The 11,432-nt window shown below is 45.4% G+C and overlaps 1 protein-coding gene across 1 annotated transcript; it reads left to right on the top strand.

Moving 5' to 3' along the window:
• Positions 1-1,204: 1,204 nt before the first annotated feature.
• Positions 1,205-10,441, top strand: SBSPON (somatomedin B and thrombospondin type 1 domain containing). The gene is made up of 5 exons (XM_075085242.1): positions 1,205-1,567; positions 7,764-7,958; positions 8,513-8,603; positions 9,436-9,612; positions 10,314-10,441. The coding sequence occupies exons 1-5, from the start codon at positions 1,351-1,353 to the stop codon at positions 10,429-10,431; spliced, it is 798 nt and encodes a 265-aa protein (XP_074941343.1). The 5' UTR covers positions 1,205-1,350; the 3' UTR covers positions 10,432-10,441.
• Positions 10,442-11,432: the final 991 nt, after the last annotated feature.

Raw genomic sequence — 11,432 nt, 5'->3', positions numbered from 1 at the left:
ATTTTTCCAGTCACCTCACTACTTACTTTGGGGATTTGATTTTTGGCTAAAATGACCAGGTCTCATTAATCCTGAAAACCTCTTAGGACTGGAGACAACTAAAAACCAGAATCCAAATCTTCATGTTTTAGGAGGATCCATCCCGCTTCCCTTGCGCACCTGCAATACAGATTCTTTTGTTTGTTCTGGAAAGAAAGCTTTAAAAAGAAAAAGAAAGAAAATGAAAAACATAACACAAGCAAACGCTCCTGGCTGTGTGGCATGTTCCCTGAAATGAGAAAGCGCCTGTACCAATAAACCACATCCAGTGGCCCCAGGCCATCCCCACTTTCTGGGCTGTGTGGACGTGGATGGGGACACTCTGGGACAGCTGTGCAGGTCACCGCTATGTGAGTCACGGCTGTACAGTTCACAGCTGTGTGGGTCACTGTTGTGCAGGGCACTGGTGGGTGGGACACTGCTGTGCAGAGGAGTCCTGTGAGGGCCACCACTGTGCAGGACATGGTTGTGTGGGTCACTGCTGTTGGGGACATCATTGGTTGGTACATGGCCATGTGGGACGGGGCAGTGCAGGACAGAATCACAGAACGGTAGGGGTTGGAAGGGACCTCTGGAGATCATCTTGTCCAACCCCCCTGCTTGAGCAGGGACACCCAGAGCAGGGGGCACAGGAACGCGTCCAGGCAGGTTTTGAATGTCTCCAGGGAAGGAGACCCCACAATCTCTCTGGGCAGCCTGTTCCACTGCCTGTCACCCAACATCCCTGCACAAGACATCGCTGTGAGGGTCATGGATGCGCAGGACATCACCATGTGGGATATTGCTGTGTGGGTCACTGCTGTGCAGGACGTCCCTGTACAGGACTTCATCACTGTGTAAGACATCACTGGGTGGGACATCATCACTGTGTGAGACATGTCTCTGTGTGTCACTGATGTGAGGGACATCCCTGTGCAGGACATCGCTGCGTGGGACATCACTGAGTGGGTCACTGCCATGTGGGTCCCGTGGGGAACATCCCTGTGCGAGACACCACCTTGCAGGACACCCCCGGGTGGGGGTGGGGGGGCACGTACCCGCTCCTCACCTCCCGCTCCCCCCCCACACCCCGAAGCTTTGCCCTGGCAGCCTTACCGCAGCCGGGGCCCCTCGGGGCAGGGAGCGGGGGCTGCCGGCGCGGCCCTGCCCGATCGGGCAGGGAGGGCCGGGCAGGGCCGGGCAGGACCGCGCCGGCCGCCCCCGCCGCCGCCCCCGCTCCCTGCCCGCCGAGCCCGCCCTGCTCCGCCGGGGTGCCGGTGGCGGCCGGAGCGCGCAGCGTTGGCGGGATCCCCAAGCCGGGGCGGCACGGTGATGGGCGGCGCGGCGCTGTCGGGAGCGCTGTGGCTGGGGCTGCTGTGGGCCGGGAGCGGGGCCGGGGGGAGCTGCTCGGGAAAGTGCTGCGAGGGTCGGGACGCCGCTTGTGTCGGCGAGGGATGGAGGGAGGGAGGAGGTTACGGGACCTGCTACTGCGACGGAGGATGTCGGCGAGCCGGGGACTGCTGTCACGACCACGGCCAGGCGTGCCCGGGTAGGTGCGTCCGCCCCACGCCCCGGCCCTGGGGGTGGGCAGCCTGAGGGGGCATCCCCCGAGCACCCCCGTTCCCCTTCTCCAGGTATAGTTAGCTGCTCGCCTGCCGGAGCTTTGTGGGCCGGAAGTTTTCACGAGGTTTGGAATGGGGTGTGCGATGAGGGTCTCAGCTGTGAGGGGGCTCTGCAAGGGCAAATTCCTCTCCGGGATCATGAGCCTCGGCGCGGGTGCATGAGCAGGGACCAGGCTGGGGCTGTGTGAGGGTAGCAGCAGGCACGGGAGCGGGAAGAGAGTATTTTCCCACACTAGGTATTTTTTAGGTGTCAGGGTTAGCTGTAGTATAGTGCCTGGGGTTTGCCCATCTGATGTTATTTTCCTTCTAAAATGTGATGTTACTTTTCACTCATGCTCATCCTGAAAGACGCATCGGGGATGTTGGACTGCCAGACTCTTTTCAGTGGTGCCCAATGACAGGACAAGGGGAAATGGGCACAAGTTGGAACACAGGAAGTTCCACCCGAATCTGAGGAAAAACTTCTTTCCTGTGAGGGTGCCAGAGCAGTGGCACAGGCTGCCCAGGGAGGTTGTGGAGTCTCCTTCCCTGGAGACATTCAAAACCTGCCCGGATGCGTTCCTGTGCCCCCTGCTCTGGGTGTGCCTGCTCAAGCAGGGGGGTTGGACAAGGTGATCTCCAGAGGTCCCTTCCAACCCCTACCATTCTGTGATTCTGTGATTACAGAGACAACAGGGAGATTCACTTAGCACCGTCTGTGTCTCTGAGCCGATTCTCGTGTCTTGCCAAAAAAATATCAGTGAAATAATTGGGGAGGTCCTCAGGGTAAGGTTTTGTCCTCATTTCTAGGGGCAGGAATTAGCAAGGATCCACCATGAAGGCAAAGACTTCAAAATAAGCTCAGGGGAATGAGGGAGAGGGTTCTCTGCCAGGCTGCGGGGGAGGCCTGGCTCCCAGGGGAGCAGTGGCAAGGAGGGAAAACTGGCCCAGTTCTACCAAACTGGACCCAACGGCCTTGTAGGTAGTTACACCCCCTCTTTCCATGGTATTTCTGCCCTTTGCGGTCTTCACAAACTGTCCTCCCTCCCTCTGGCTGAGATGCAGGACACTGCCCTCGCTTTACAGGTACAGCCTCGGTACTCAGACAGCCTAATGTCCCTTCCCAGCTGGCTGGGCGCACACCAGCCTACACCCAGAGAGTCATGAGTCTTTGCCGCACGGTCCTGCTAATTAGGCTGTATTGAGCAGGCTCAGTGCCTTGCTGACATAGCCACATGGCTTTGGGACCCAAGGTGGCTTTGCCACCCAAGTTGGCTTGGGCCTGCCTGGTTTGGGACGGGGGACTATGACTGTCGGATGGTGTAGACCCTTCCTACATGATGTAAAGCTGCACGGAGACTCCAGAGGAAATACAGTCAGTTCTCTGACTGCTAAGTAATCTCTCCAGAATAATAGAAGGGAAAAAGACATGCATCATGAGGTCTGACAGAAGGTAGCATCTTTAAAATTATAATTTTTTAATATATTGATCTTTCATTCAGGAAAATCAGTAAGGGGAGAAATGACAAGATGCTTGCTTGACATAGAGTCACAGCACATTGCCTCTTTTCAGTAAATGAAATTATTTTTAACATTCAAGTATAACAGAAAAGAGCTAACAAAGGTGCACAGTGTTAGCATTAAAATGGAGCTGTAATCCAATAAAAATTTCTATGCTCTTCAAAAAGAAGTTCAAACTTGCACTTGAAATGTTCTAGTTTAGACACTTTTCTTACCATGACTTCTGGCACCTGATGATGCCTTATAGTTATCAAGACGGTGTTTTTTGTCTCAGGCTCTCTAGTGGTTGCCTCAAAAGGCACGAAGTGTTTGTGCTGCCTCTCCCTTGTACCCCTCGTGGACAGCGGGTGCCCTAGATCCAGGCAGAAAGATGGAGTCTCAGTGAAGTCTCTCTGTCCCTCTCAATCTCCTGCACCAGAGCTGGAATTTGACAGTCTCTGGTGGCCCAGTTCAAGGAGCTAAAACAGGAAACTCTTTCTCTGTTGCCCATTTTTGGCTTGTTTGATTCCCTGCAGTGCCTCGTTGCCCAGCTGTGCAAGCACCAATGCTAGTGCAAGCAAAGGGAGCAGGACGTTCTGCATGGGTGTAGCATGGGAGGACAGGCAGTCTGGCAAGGTGGTCCTAGAACTTGTACATCCAGAAACTACAAAACTGACCTCAAGAAGTTATTCTTTTGAAGGCAAATGATCATATACTTTCCGTTGCAAGCAGCCATTAAGTTATGTTTTGTATAAAGAGAAATTCCAAATAGTTCCAGTGGCAGTTTGTATCCCCTTAGACAAGTCTGACCAGAAATGTTTAAGTAATTTTTGTTCCTATTGGATGTTTAGGTCTCACCTTTGAGTGTTTCTAAATTCTGTCCGTGTGTTTAACCACACCATGGGTGTTTATTGGCATAGTTCACTCTGAGATACTGTTTTGAATGTGAAGTTAAAAAATCTAAACCAGAAGTGTGAAGATGGGTGTCCAATGATTCTCGTGCTACAGCTTGTTTATCAGCCTGTTCGCCACTCATAATTTCAGCACCTGCTGAAATGACATTTCATCCATTTGCAAATATTTAATAGGACCAAGTATTTGAGGAAAGTGTGAAGTGCCTCGAGTATATGTAATCAAGAAATGTGTTAGGAATAATACAAAACCAATGCTCCAGAATAATAGAAACCACTGAAAGAAAGGGTGTCCTAAAGCTGCCAAAGCCATGGTTAAATTCTGCCATGCCTAAAAATTGTAGTAGGTCTGGTACTTTATAAATAGATGGCTCAGCAGAAGCCTGTGGGCTGCTGAACCTAAGTCCAAGGGTTTTAATATAAATTTCCTTATAGTTCTAACAATGAAGAAAGAATATTTTTGTACAAAGAGAGCATTTTAAATAGGAACTAATGTACAATGAGAAAGCCTGAAAAAGGAATGACCTCGTCATTTGAATGGAAGTCATTACTCTAAGAAAATCTGCAGATCCTTATATATTACAACATATGTTGTTCAGTGATTCAGTGAAGATATTGTAATCCTGTTTTTCCCAGAGAAAGGAAAGAATTAAATAGTGTGACTCAGAAAAAAAATCTATGATTCACATTGCTGTAAATGAAAAAAAAAATAATCCTGACCACTCAAGCTGTGTTTCATAGGAGAGCAACGTACATTTTCTGTGTATTTTTGAACTTCCAAGCATCTCATTAGCTTCCACATTTTGGTAGTTACCTGAGCACAAGTCCTGTCCTTCAGGTTCCTTTGACTTGCATCCTTCTCATTGTCTCAATGAATCATCATCTACCATCATTGCGTTAAGTAAGCTGAACCAATTGTAACATAGACAGAGACCATGAGGCCGTAGCTACAGGTCCCTGATACTTCTTTTTGTATTTCAAGAACTGGCACCATTCCTTTTACATCAGCTCTGGGACCCTTTCTCTGTCAGGCTGGGGAATTTGACATCTTTCCAACGAGGCACAAAACCGATGTACTGTCCCTTAACAGTTGCTGGGTACTGACTGCAAGAGTGACATTATTATCGCACTGGTTAAATTCCATTCTAGCAACCCAATATTCTTATTATTCCACATGACTAAGGCAATTCATACTGCTTGTTCTACATCTTGATGACCATAAAATTGCCATGTATTGCTGCAGATGACCAATATTGAGCTGTCAGCTTGGTTTAATTCCAGTAAGACATGAAGTCATCCCTTAGTTATGCAGATACTCAGTCCCACTGGGAGTTTTCTGCATGGAAAACGTGATGTTAGACCTGCGTTATCTGCATATCAAGGTGCTAGTATAGGACTAAAATTATGTGGAAATCCTTACTTCTGCAGGTCATTCATACAGCCAACTTGGAAGAGAGTCAGCAGATAAGGAAACTGGGCTGGGTGATACTTACTGTCCTTTGGGTACTCTAGGTAGAACTAAGATGTGTGATCAGGCATTGAAGTCTGTGCTGGGCCAAGGACTGGGTTTGGGCCCTGCGGCCAGGTGGCAAAGGCTGTGAGGTCCGTACCACATTTAGCACTTGCCCTGGCTATCCCATGGCAGGGTCTGAGACATTTTTACTATCGCTGATTTTCTTCCTTTCAAAATCAAAATGCTTGAGACAAATGTCTGAGGCTTGTGCTGCAACATGTTAGAGTGGTGCCTTCACAGCCACGGAGACTGTGCCATGTGCCTTGGGGCACCTAACGTGTCTGAGGGCGGTGCCTAGTGGGGCAGTGTCAGGTATCTCCATGTGGCAAAGGGAGCCATATGCTTCTTCCATGTTATATTCCAGTGCTGTTCTACAAATCACATGCAGGAGCTGCCTGGGAAGGTATTTATCAGTAAGCAGGAGAAAATGCCAGAGAACGCTAATGGTTAAGCAGGATGGACAACTGGTGGCCCAATGCCCAGGGCTGCTCTGTTTCAGTGGAGTTCCTTAGGGTGCGGGATGCAGCATCCTTGGCCCGCTCGTGTTCCTGGCACTGTCGGGCCACTCAAAAGTGGGTTAAGTTCCATCAGAACAGGTGCACAGTAAGAGGAAGGAGGGCAATTGTAACAGTGTGATAAGGACATCTGCCGGGTAGCCTCTGTCAGCAGTTTTACCTGTCTATAGTGCTCCAAGGAACTAAAGATGTAGTGACAGGACGAACCCAGCATTTTCTATATCTTATGAAAAGAGTCACAAACACCAGAGAGGTTATCACATTTTACTCTTTCTTCCCAATGTCTTGTACTGGCAGAATCCCAGAGGGCATAAAATATTTTCCTGAAAGACTAGTTTGGTTGCATCACTTTCCTGCAATGCTGATGCAAGTACGTAACTAGTGGTTAACCTGTAAAGCTTCTCAGGAATTTAAATTGTAATCAGGAAATATAGAGAAGAAACGATCAAAAATATATGATATGTTCAAGCTAATGGGAAACAGCATACATGCGAAAGGAAAAAGCTTAATTTAACCAGATAAAACAGTTCAGAACCAATTTAAGATAGCCCAACCATTGACTATAACAGGTATTTTGTACCATTCTTTAAGTATCATGTTGAAGGCCTGCCTCTGTAAAGGAGTGGAAAAGCAAAGTAAAATGTGATTCACACTACATGGGAAATAATTTTAAGCCTATTTGCTGTGTGCAATGAAAACAAGTCTTTGAAGAATTGAGGAATTTCCATATCAATAAGAAACTCTAATATTAACATAGGCACCTTTAGGATTTTATAAGACACTATGTGCTAGTATTTCAATTACATGACATTAATCATGACTTCATTGAAAAAGCGAGCCCATCAGAGGACAAAAAGCAGCTAATGATATTAGGGAAAGCAGCGTGGAATAGCACACAGTGCTGCAGTGTTTTGATTGCCTGTCTCCTTTCACGGTTACGGAAAGCTGCAGACACGGCTGTTGCCTGCTCGCCCAGCAGCATACTGTGCGCGCACAGGGAAGCTGGTACTGCCACTGGTGTCCAGGCAGAGGACGTTCCCTCTGGACACACACACTGACGAGAAGGGGAGCAGCTCAGAGGAATGCGGCTGCCAAGCCTGGAGCACACCCCTGCATTGTTCTGAGGCTAAACAAAACCAAAATTATCACCAGAAATTGTCTGCAGCAAGGACCGTGGTGCAGGACACCCTGTTTTAAAGCAGGCCAACAAAGCTGTGGCAGTGGAACTTATTTCAGTGTTGAGGAAAAGGGGTTAGAAATCAGCCTGAGGGGAACCAAGAGGGCCTAAAGGCTTCCCGAATTCTGCTACTTTATCTTCCAGCCTTTAAACAACATCTGGTGGTGTAGGAACTGCCAAGGTAGGTCAGACCACTCACTGGTCTATGTAATCCATGAGCTGGTCTCCTTTGGGGCTAACGCCGTATGCTTCAGAAGAGGGTACAAAAGAACCTCACAGCTGTAGTGAAACGTTTCCACGAGGAGCTGTTTCATTCTGGACAAGGGGTGGAAGAGGAAGCCAAGCGCTGCAGGCAGGTTTGAATGTTATTTTGAAGATGCAAACTCCTAGAAGAGCATTTAAAATGCTATAAATAAAAGTATGTAAGAAAGAAAAAGCCAGGCACAGCCTTATTACTCAAGCTTTTGAGAGCAATTAGGATAAAACAGAAATCTTAACTACTAGCAATATTTTAATACTGCTTTGCAGCTCTTCCATGCGTTGTGGGGGAGTGGAGTCATTGGAGCGGCTGTGCAGAACAATGTCAACCCAACCTGCGGATACGTAGGCGCTATGTACAACAGGAACCTAAAAATGGTGGGGAACCTTGTCCTGCTCTAGAGGAGAAGGCTGGCTGCCTGGAATACCTGACTTACCAGGGAGAGGACTGCGGCCATGAACATGGTATTCTGTCTTTATCTGTCCATTGTGCCCATCTGGGCCTTCACAAATTTTACTGATGCAATGAACAGGGGAAAAAAAAGCCTCTATCTCCAGCTAGCTCGTTAAAAATACGATTTAAAACCTTAATTTCTACTGTCATATTGCTCTTTATTATATTCGTAGATTTTTTTCCTATGCAGGCTTTTAATTTCTATTAAGCTGCATGCATTGCTTCAGTTTCTTGATTTAAGCCCCTCCGCATCATATTACCTCTGTACAGTTAAACACAAATTCAGTACGAAACAGGAAACGGAGGTCTTTGTAGGATTCCAGCACATCCTACTTCCTCACAGACTAGATTGAACGCATTTCTACATAGATTTCTTCTGAATAAGCACAGAGCTTAGTTGCAAGGAATGGGGTTGAGGTCTGATGTTGCCAACATTTTATCACTTCTTCAATAGTTAGTCAGCATCACCATCCACAAGCTCCTCATTCATTCACCCACTGTTACAGTAATTGATATATGACTCAGCTGTGTCTCGCTGTCTTACCGTAACTGTTTTCTTCCTCAGTCCCTGCTTTCATAACTACCTCTGAATACGGTAAAGAAAGAAAACGACGAGCAGCATCTTCTCTCTGGCCTTCAGACAAAGAAGCAGCTGGGTAATCTATTTATCATATGCATGTGGGTCTTCTTGTTCAACAGAAAATAGCTGGCTACAGAGAAAAATGTCATTAAATTTGCAATAATTAAACAATAAGCTATAGCCTGTACTGTTTTCCTCCTGCAGTTCATTTGCATATTCTAGATTTTTTTTTTTTATTACTTGCTAATTGTCCTGAATTAGACATTGGGGTCATGGTGAATCTGAGGATGGCTGCTTTTGAAAGCAAACAGGAAATAATGCTCAACCAAAGCCGAATGTATCCGTAAGCGTTAAGTCTGAGAAATTAGACGCAGGTCTCTGAACAAACAAAATGGGCTGAATATGTTCAGTTTCAAGAGATTTTTTTTGTAAATTGACACAAGCAGTAAAAGATTTGGTTTGGTTACCAGTAGGGATGGTTGTGAAGTTTAAATTAGGCTATTATTGGGTCTGTAGTGGTTTGATTTACCCTATGCTGCTTTCCCCAGGACAATAACCTATGCGGTTTTCTTAAAACCTCTCTTCCATTTTCTCTTTTAGCAGCATAGAAGAAATAATATGTGTTACTGAGACCTGTTTTTCAACATAATTTAAGAATACAGAACACAACCAGAAAGTGAGGTTATACATAAAGCACTGGACTGGGACATGGAATGAGAAATAGTTTGTGTAATGTTTTTAAGAATCCGTTAATTACATTAGGGTCAGAAACAGACTTGCTAGTGACGATGGTGTGTAACTTGCACTTCACAAATACCACCTGTATGATATGTAAGTACATTTAAAGCATGTACCTAGCTTGTGCTTTATCTATCATAACTGATTTTAGTACTTTTCCTTCTGAGCAGGTATTGTGTGGAATTTAAAACAGAATCGCTTTCACACCACTGTGCTTTGGAGAACCGGCCATATGCTCGATGGATGCAGTACCTACGAGAAGGACATACTGTGTGTGTAGCTTGCCAGCCTCCAGCTATGAATACTGACACGCACCGTTGTTCTGGAGATGGCCATAATGCAGATGGGTAAAAAGCGCCATTTTTCTGCTGTCTCTTCTGCAGCAAAACCCAGTACAGAAGTTAAGACTTCTCAAGGTCTCACTAAAAGCTGCCTTTATTACACCTAAAAAATGAGACAGCTCTTTATATCCCTTGTAGAGCTCAGATTTACCCTTTCAGTTCTCACAGAAATTGCTTTTACAATCTCGATAAAATTGGGAAATAATTTCAATATGAGAGTTCAGTGCTTTGAATGCTATATTTACTATTGTGAAGGGATGACGCCACTTCTGTAGTGCAAGAGGTCTTTCTACAGCTATGGGGACTTTTACTTAAAAATGGTATTTCCTGCCATAATCCAAACCTGATTTCAGGTTTACCAGTGGTGGATTGGCACTCCTCTCAAACCGTTACACCTGGTTTCTAGAACAGTGATTTTGAAAGCAGACATTTAATATTCAGAACGGATTTTTATTTGATCTATACATTTATTAATAGGTATACTACTTAATACCTGTACAACCAGCTACTCAATCCACCGCCCTGTATACTATACTTAGGAATATAATACCTGCTCCAGAAAGCATTTTATTAAGAGCTAGGTGAGCTAATTAAAGTCTTACATTATTAAGCAAATGTTATGTTCTGACATGTTATACAACACAGCCTAGTAAGACAGAGAGTACAGTTTTCAGTGTTTTAATTCCTTATTTATTATCACATTTCAGAGATAAAATTTTACACTGGGAAGCAGTTGGCAACCCTCAGTGCCAAGGAACCTGGAAGAAGATTCGGCAACTGGAGCACTGTTCATGCCCCCTTGTGCATAGCTTTATTTTTACATAAAAGTTTAAAAGACCTTTAAAACAGCAACAACAAAAATATTAAGAAAATTAACACCAATGCCAAGAGACCTACATCTTTCTGCTGCGTTTTCTGGAGACTAACCGAACTTTAAAGGAGTCGGAACTTTGGAAGAAGCATTTCAGGAAACTCTCTCTGCCTTAATAGAAAATGCTAAGACCGATCTTTGTATTAGAACACTAGAAGCATGTTTCCATGTTTCTCTTTTGCAATTAAAGAGCTAGTGTTTCTAACCGTAGTAGCTGCTTTTCCTGAAGTTCTCATTCTTTACAGCCCTGTCTATGGGCACTGCTCCTGCGTGGTGGTGAGCCAGCCAAACATTCTCAAGTCTGAGAATAGATACTGTCATCACTAAATAGCAAGGGTGAATAAAAATGAAGGTTTGAGAGCTAAAACCGTATTTCAGTTTAGATCCTTTGCTCCTTACCAATATCGTCTAGATAGCTGTTTATACTACAAGTCAACAAGTATTCTTCCACTACACTGCAGTTTTCAAGTTCAGCCACCTCCATAAAGAAGTGTGACTAGTCAGCGTTGTTAAGGCAGCAGTCTTGCTCAGACCTTCATGTCACTAACACAGTGTGAACTTCATGGCAGACGAACCTAAACAAGACTTTGTGACTAAAGCTTACTTTACTAAAATAAAAAGTAAAAATTACTTTTTACTAGTTAAACCCACTCAGGTACAATGATTAACACAGAAACCTGAAATATTAGAGCACTGGCAAGACTGCTACGCACGTAGCTCAAATCCTTGTTTTGTTACCTATTACTTACCTTGCATTATAGTTACAGCATTAAAGAGGCTGCATACTGCATTTCTCACTTGTCAGATACCTATTATGACTTTTTAAACTGTTGGCTTACAGCTGCTCTAGCATTCCTGAAAGAATCTGGTGCTGAAAGACAAAGCCTGTATTTTAACAAGATCCTGAAATTCACAATGTTTGCTAAAAAGAAATTATGCCTTAGGGCTGAGAAAA

This window comes from Phalacrocorax aristotelis, chromosome 2 (assembly GCF_949628215.1).
Source record: "Phalacrocorax aristotelis chromosome 2, bGulAri2.1, whole genome shotgun sequence".
Taxonomy (NCBI): Eukaryota; Metazoa; Chordata; class Aves; order Suliformes; family Phalacrocoracidae; genus Phalacrocorax; species Phalacrocorax aristotelis.
The sequence above is the reverse complement of the archived record's forward strand: the minus strand, read 5'-3'. Positions and strand labels throughout refer to the sequence as shown.

Excerpts from the sequence above, each read along its gene's own strand:
- SBSPON (XM_075085242.1), top strand. The coding sequence starts at position 1,351 with ATGGGCGGCGCGGCGCTGTCGGGAGCGCTGTGGCTGGGGCTGCTGTGG. Across the intron at positions 7,959-8,512 it reads GGACTGCGGCCATGAACATG|TCCCTGCTTTCATAACTACC; the intron begins GTATTCTGTCTT and ends TTTCTTCCTCAG. Across the intron at positions 9,613-10,313 it reads GATGGCCATAATGCAGATGG|AGATAAAATTTTACACTGGG; the intron begins GTAAAAAGCGCC and ends ATCACATTTCAG.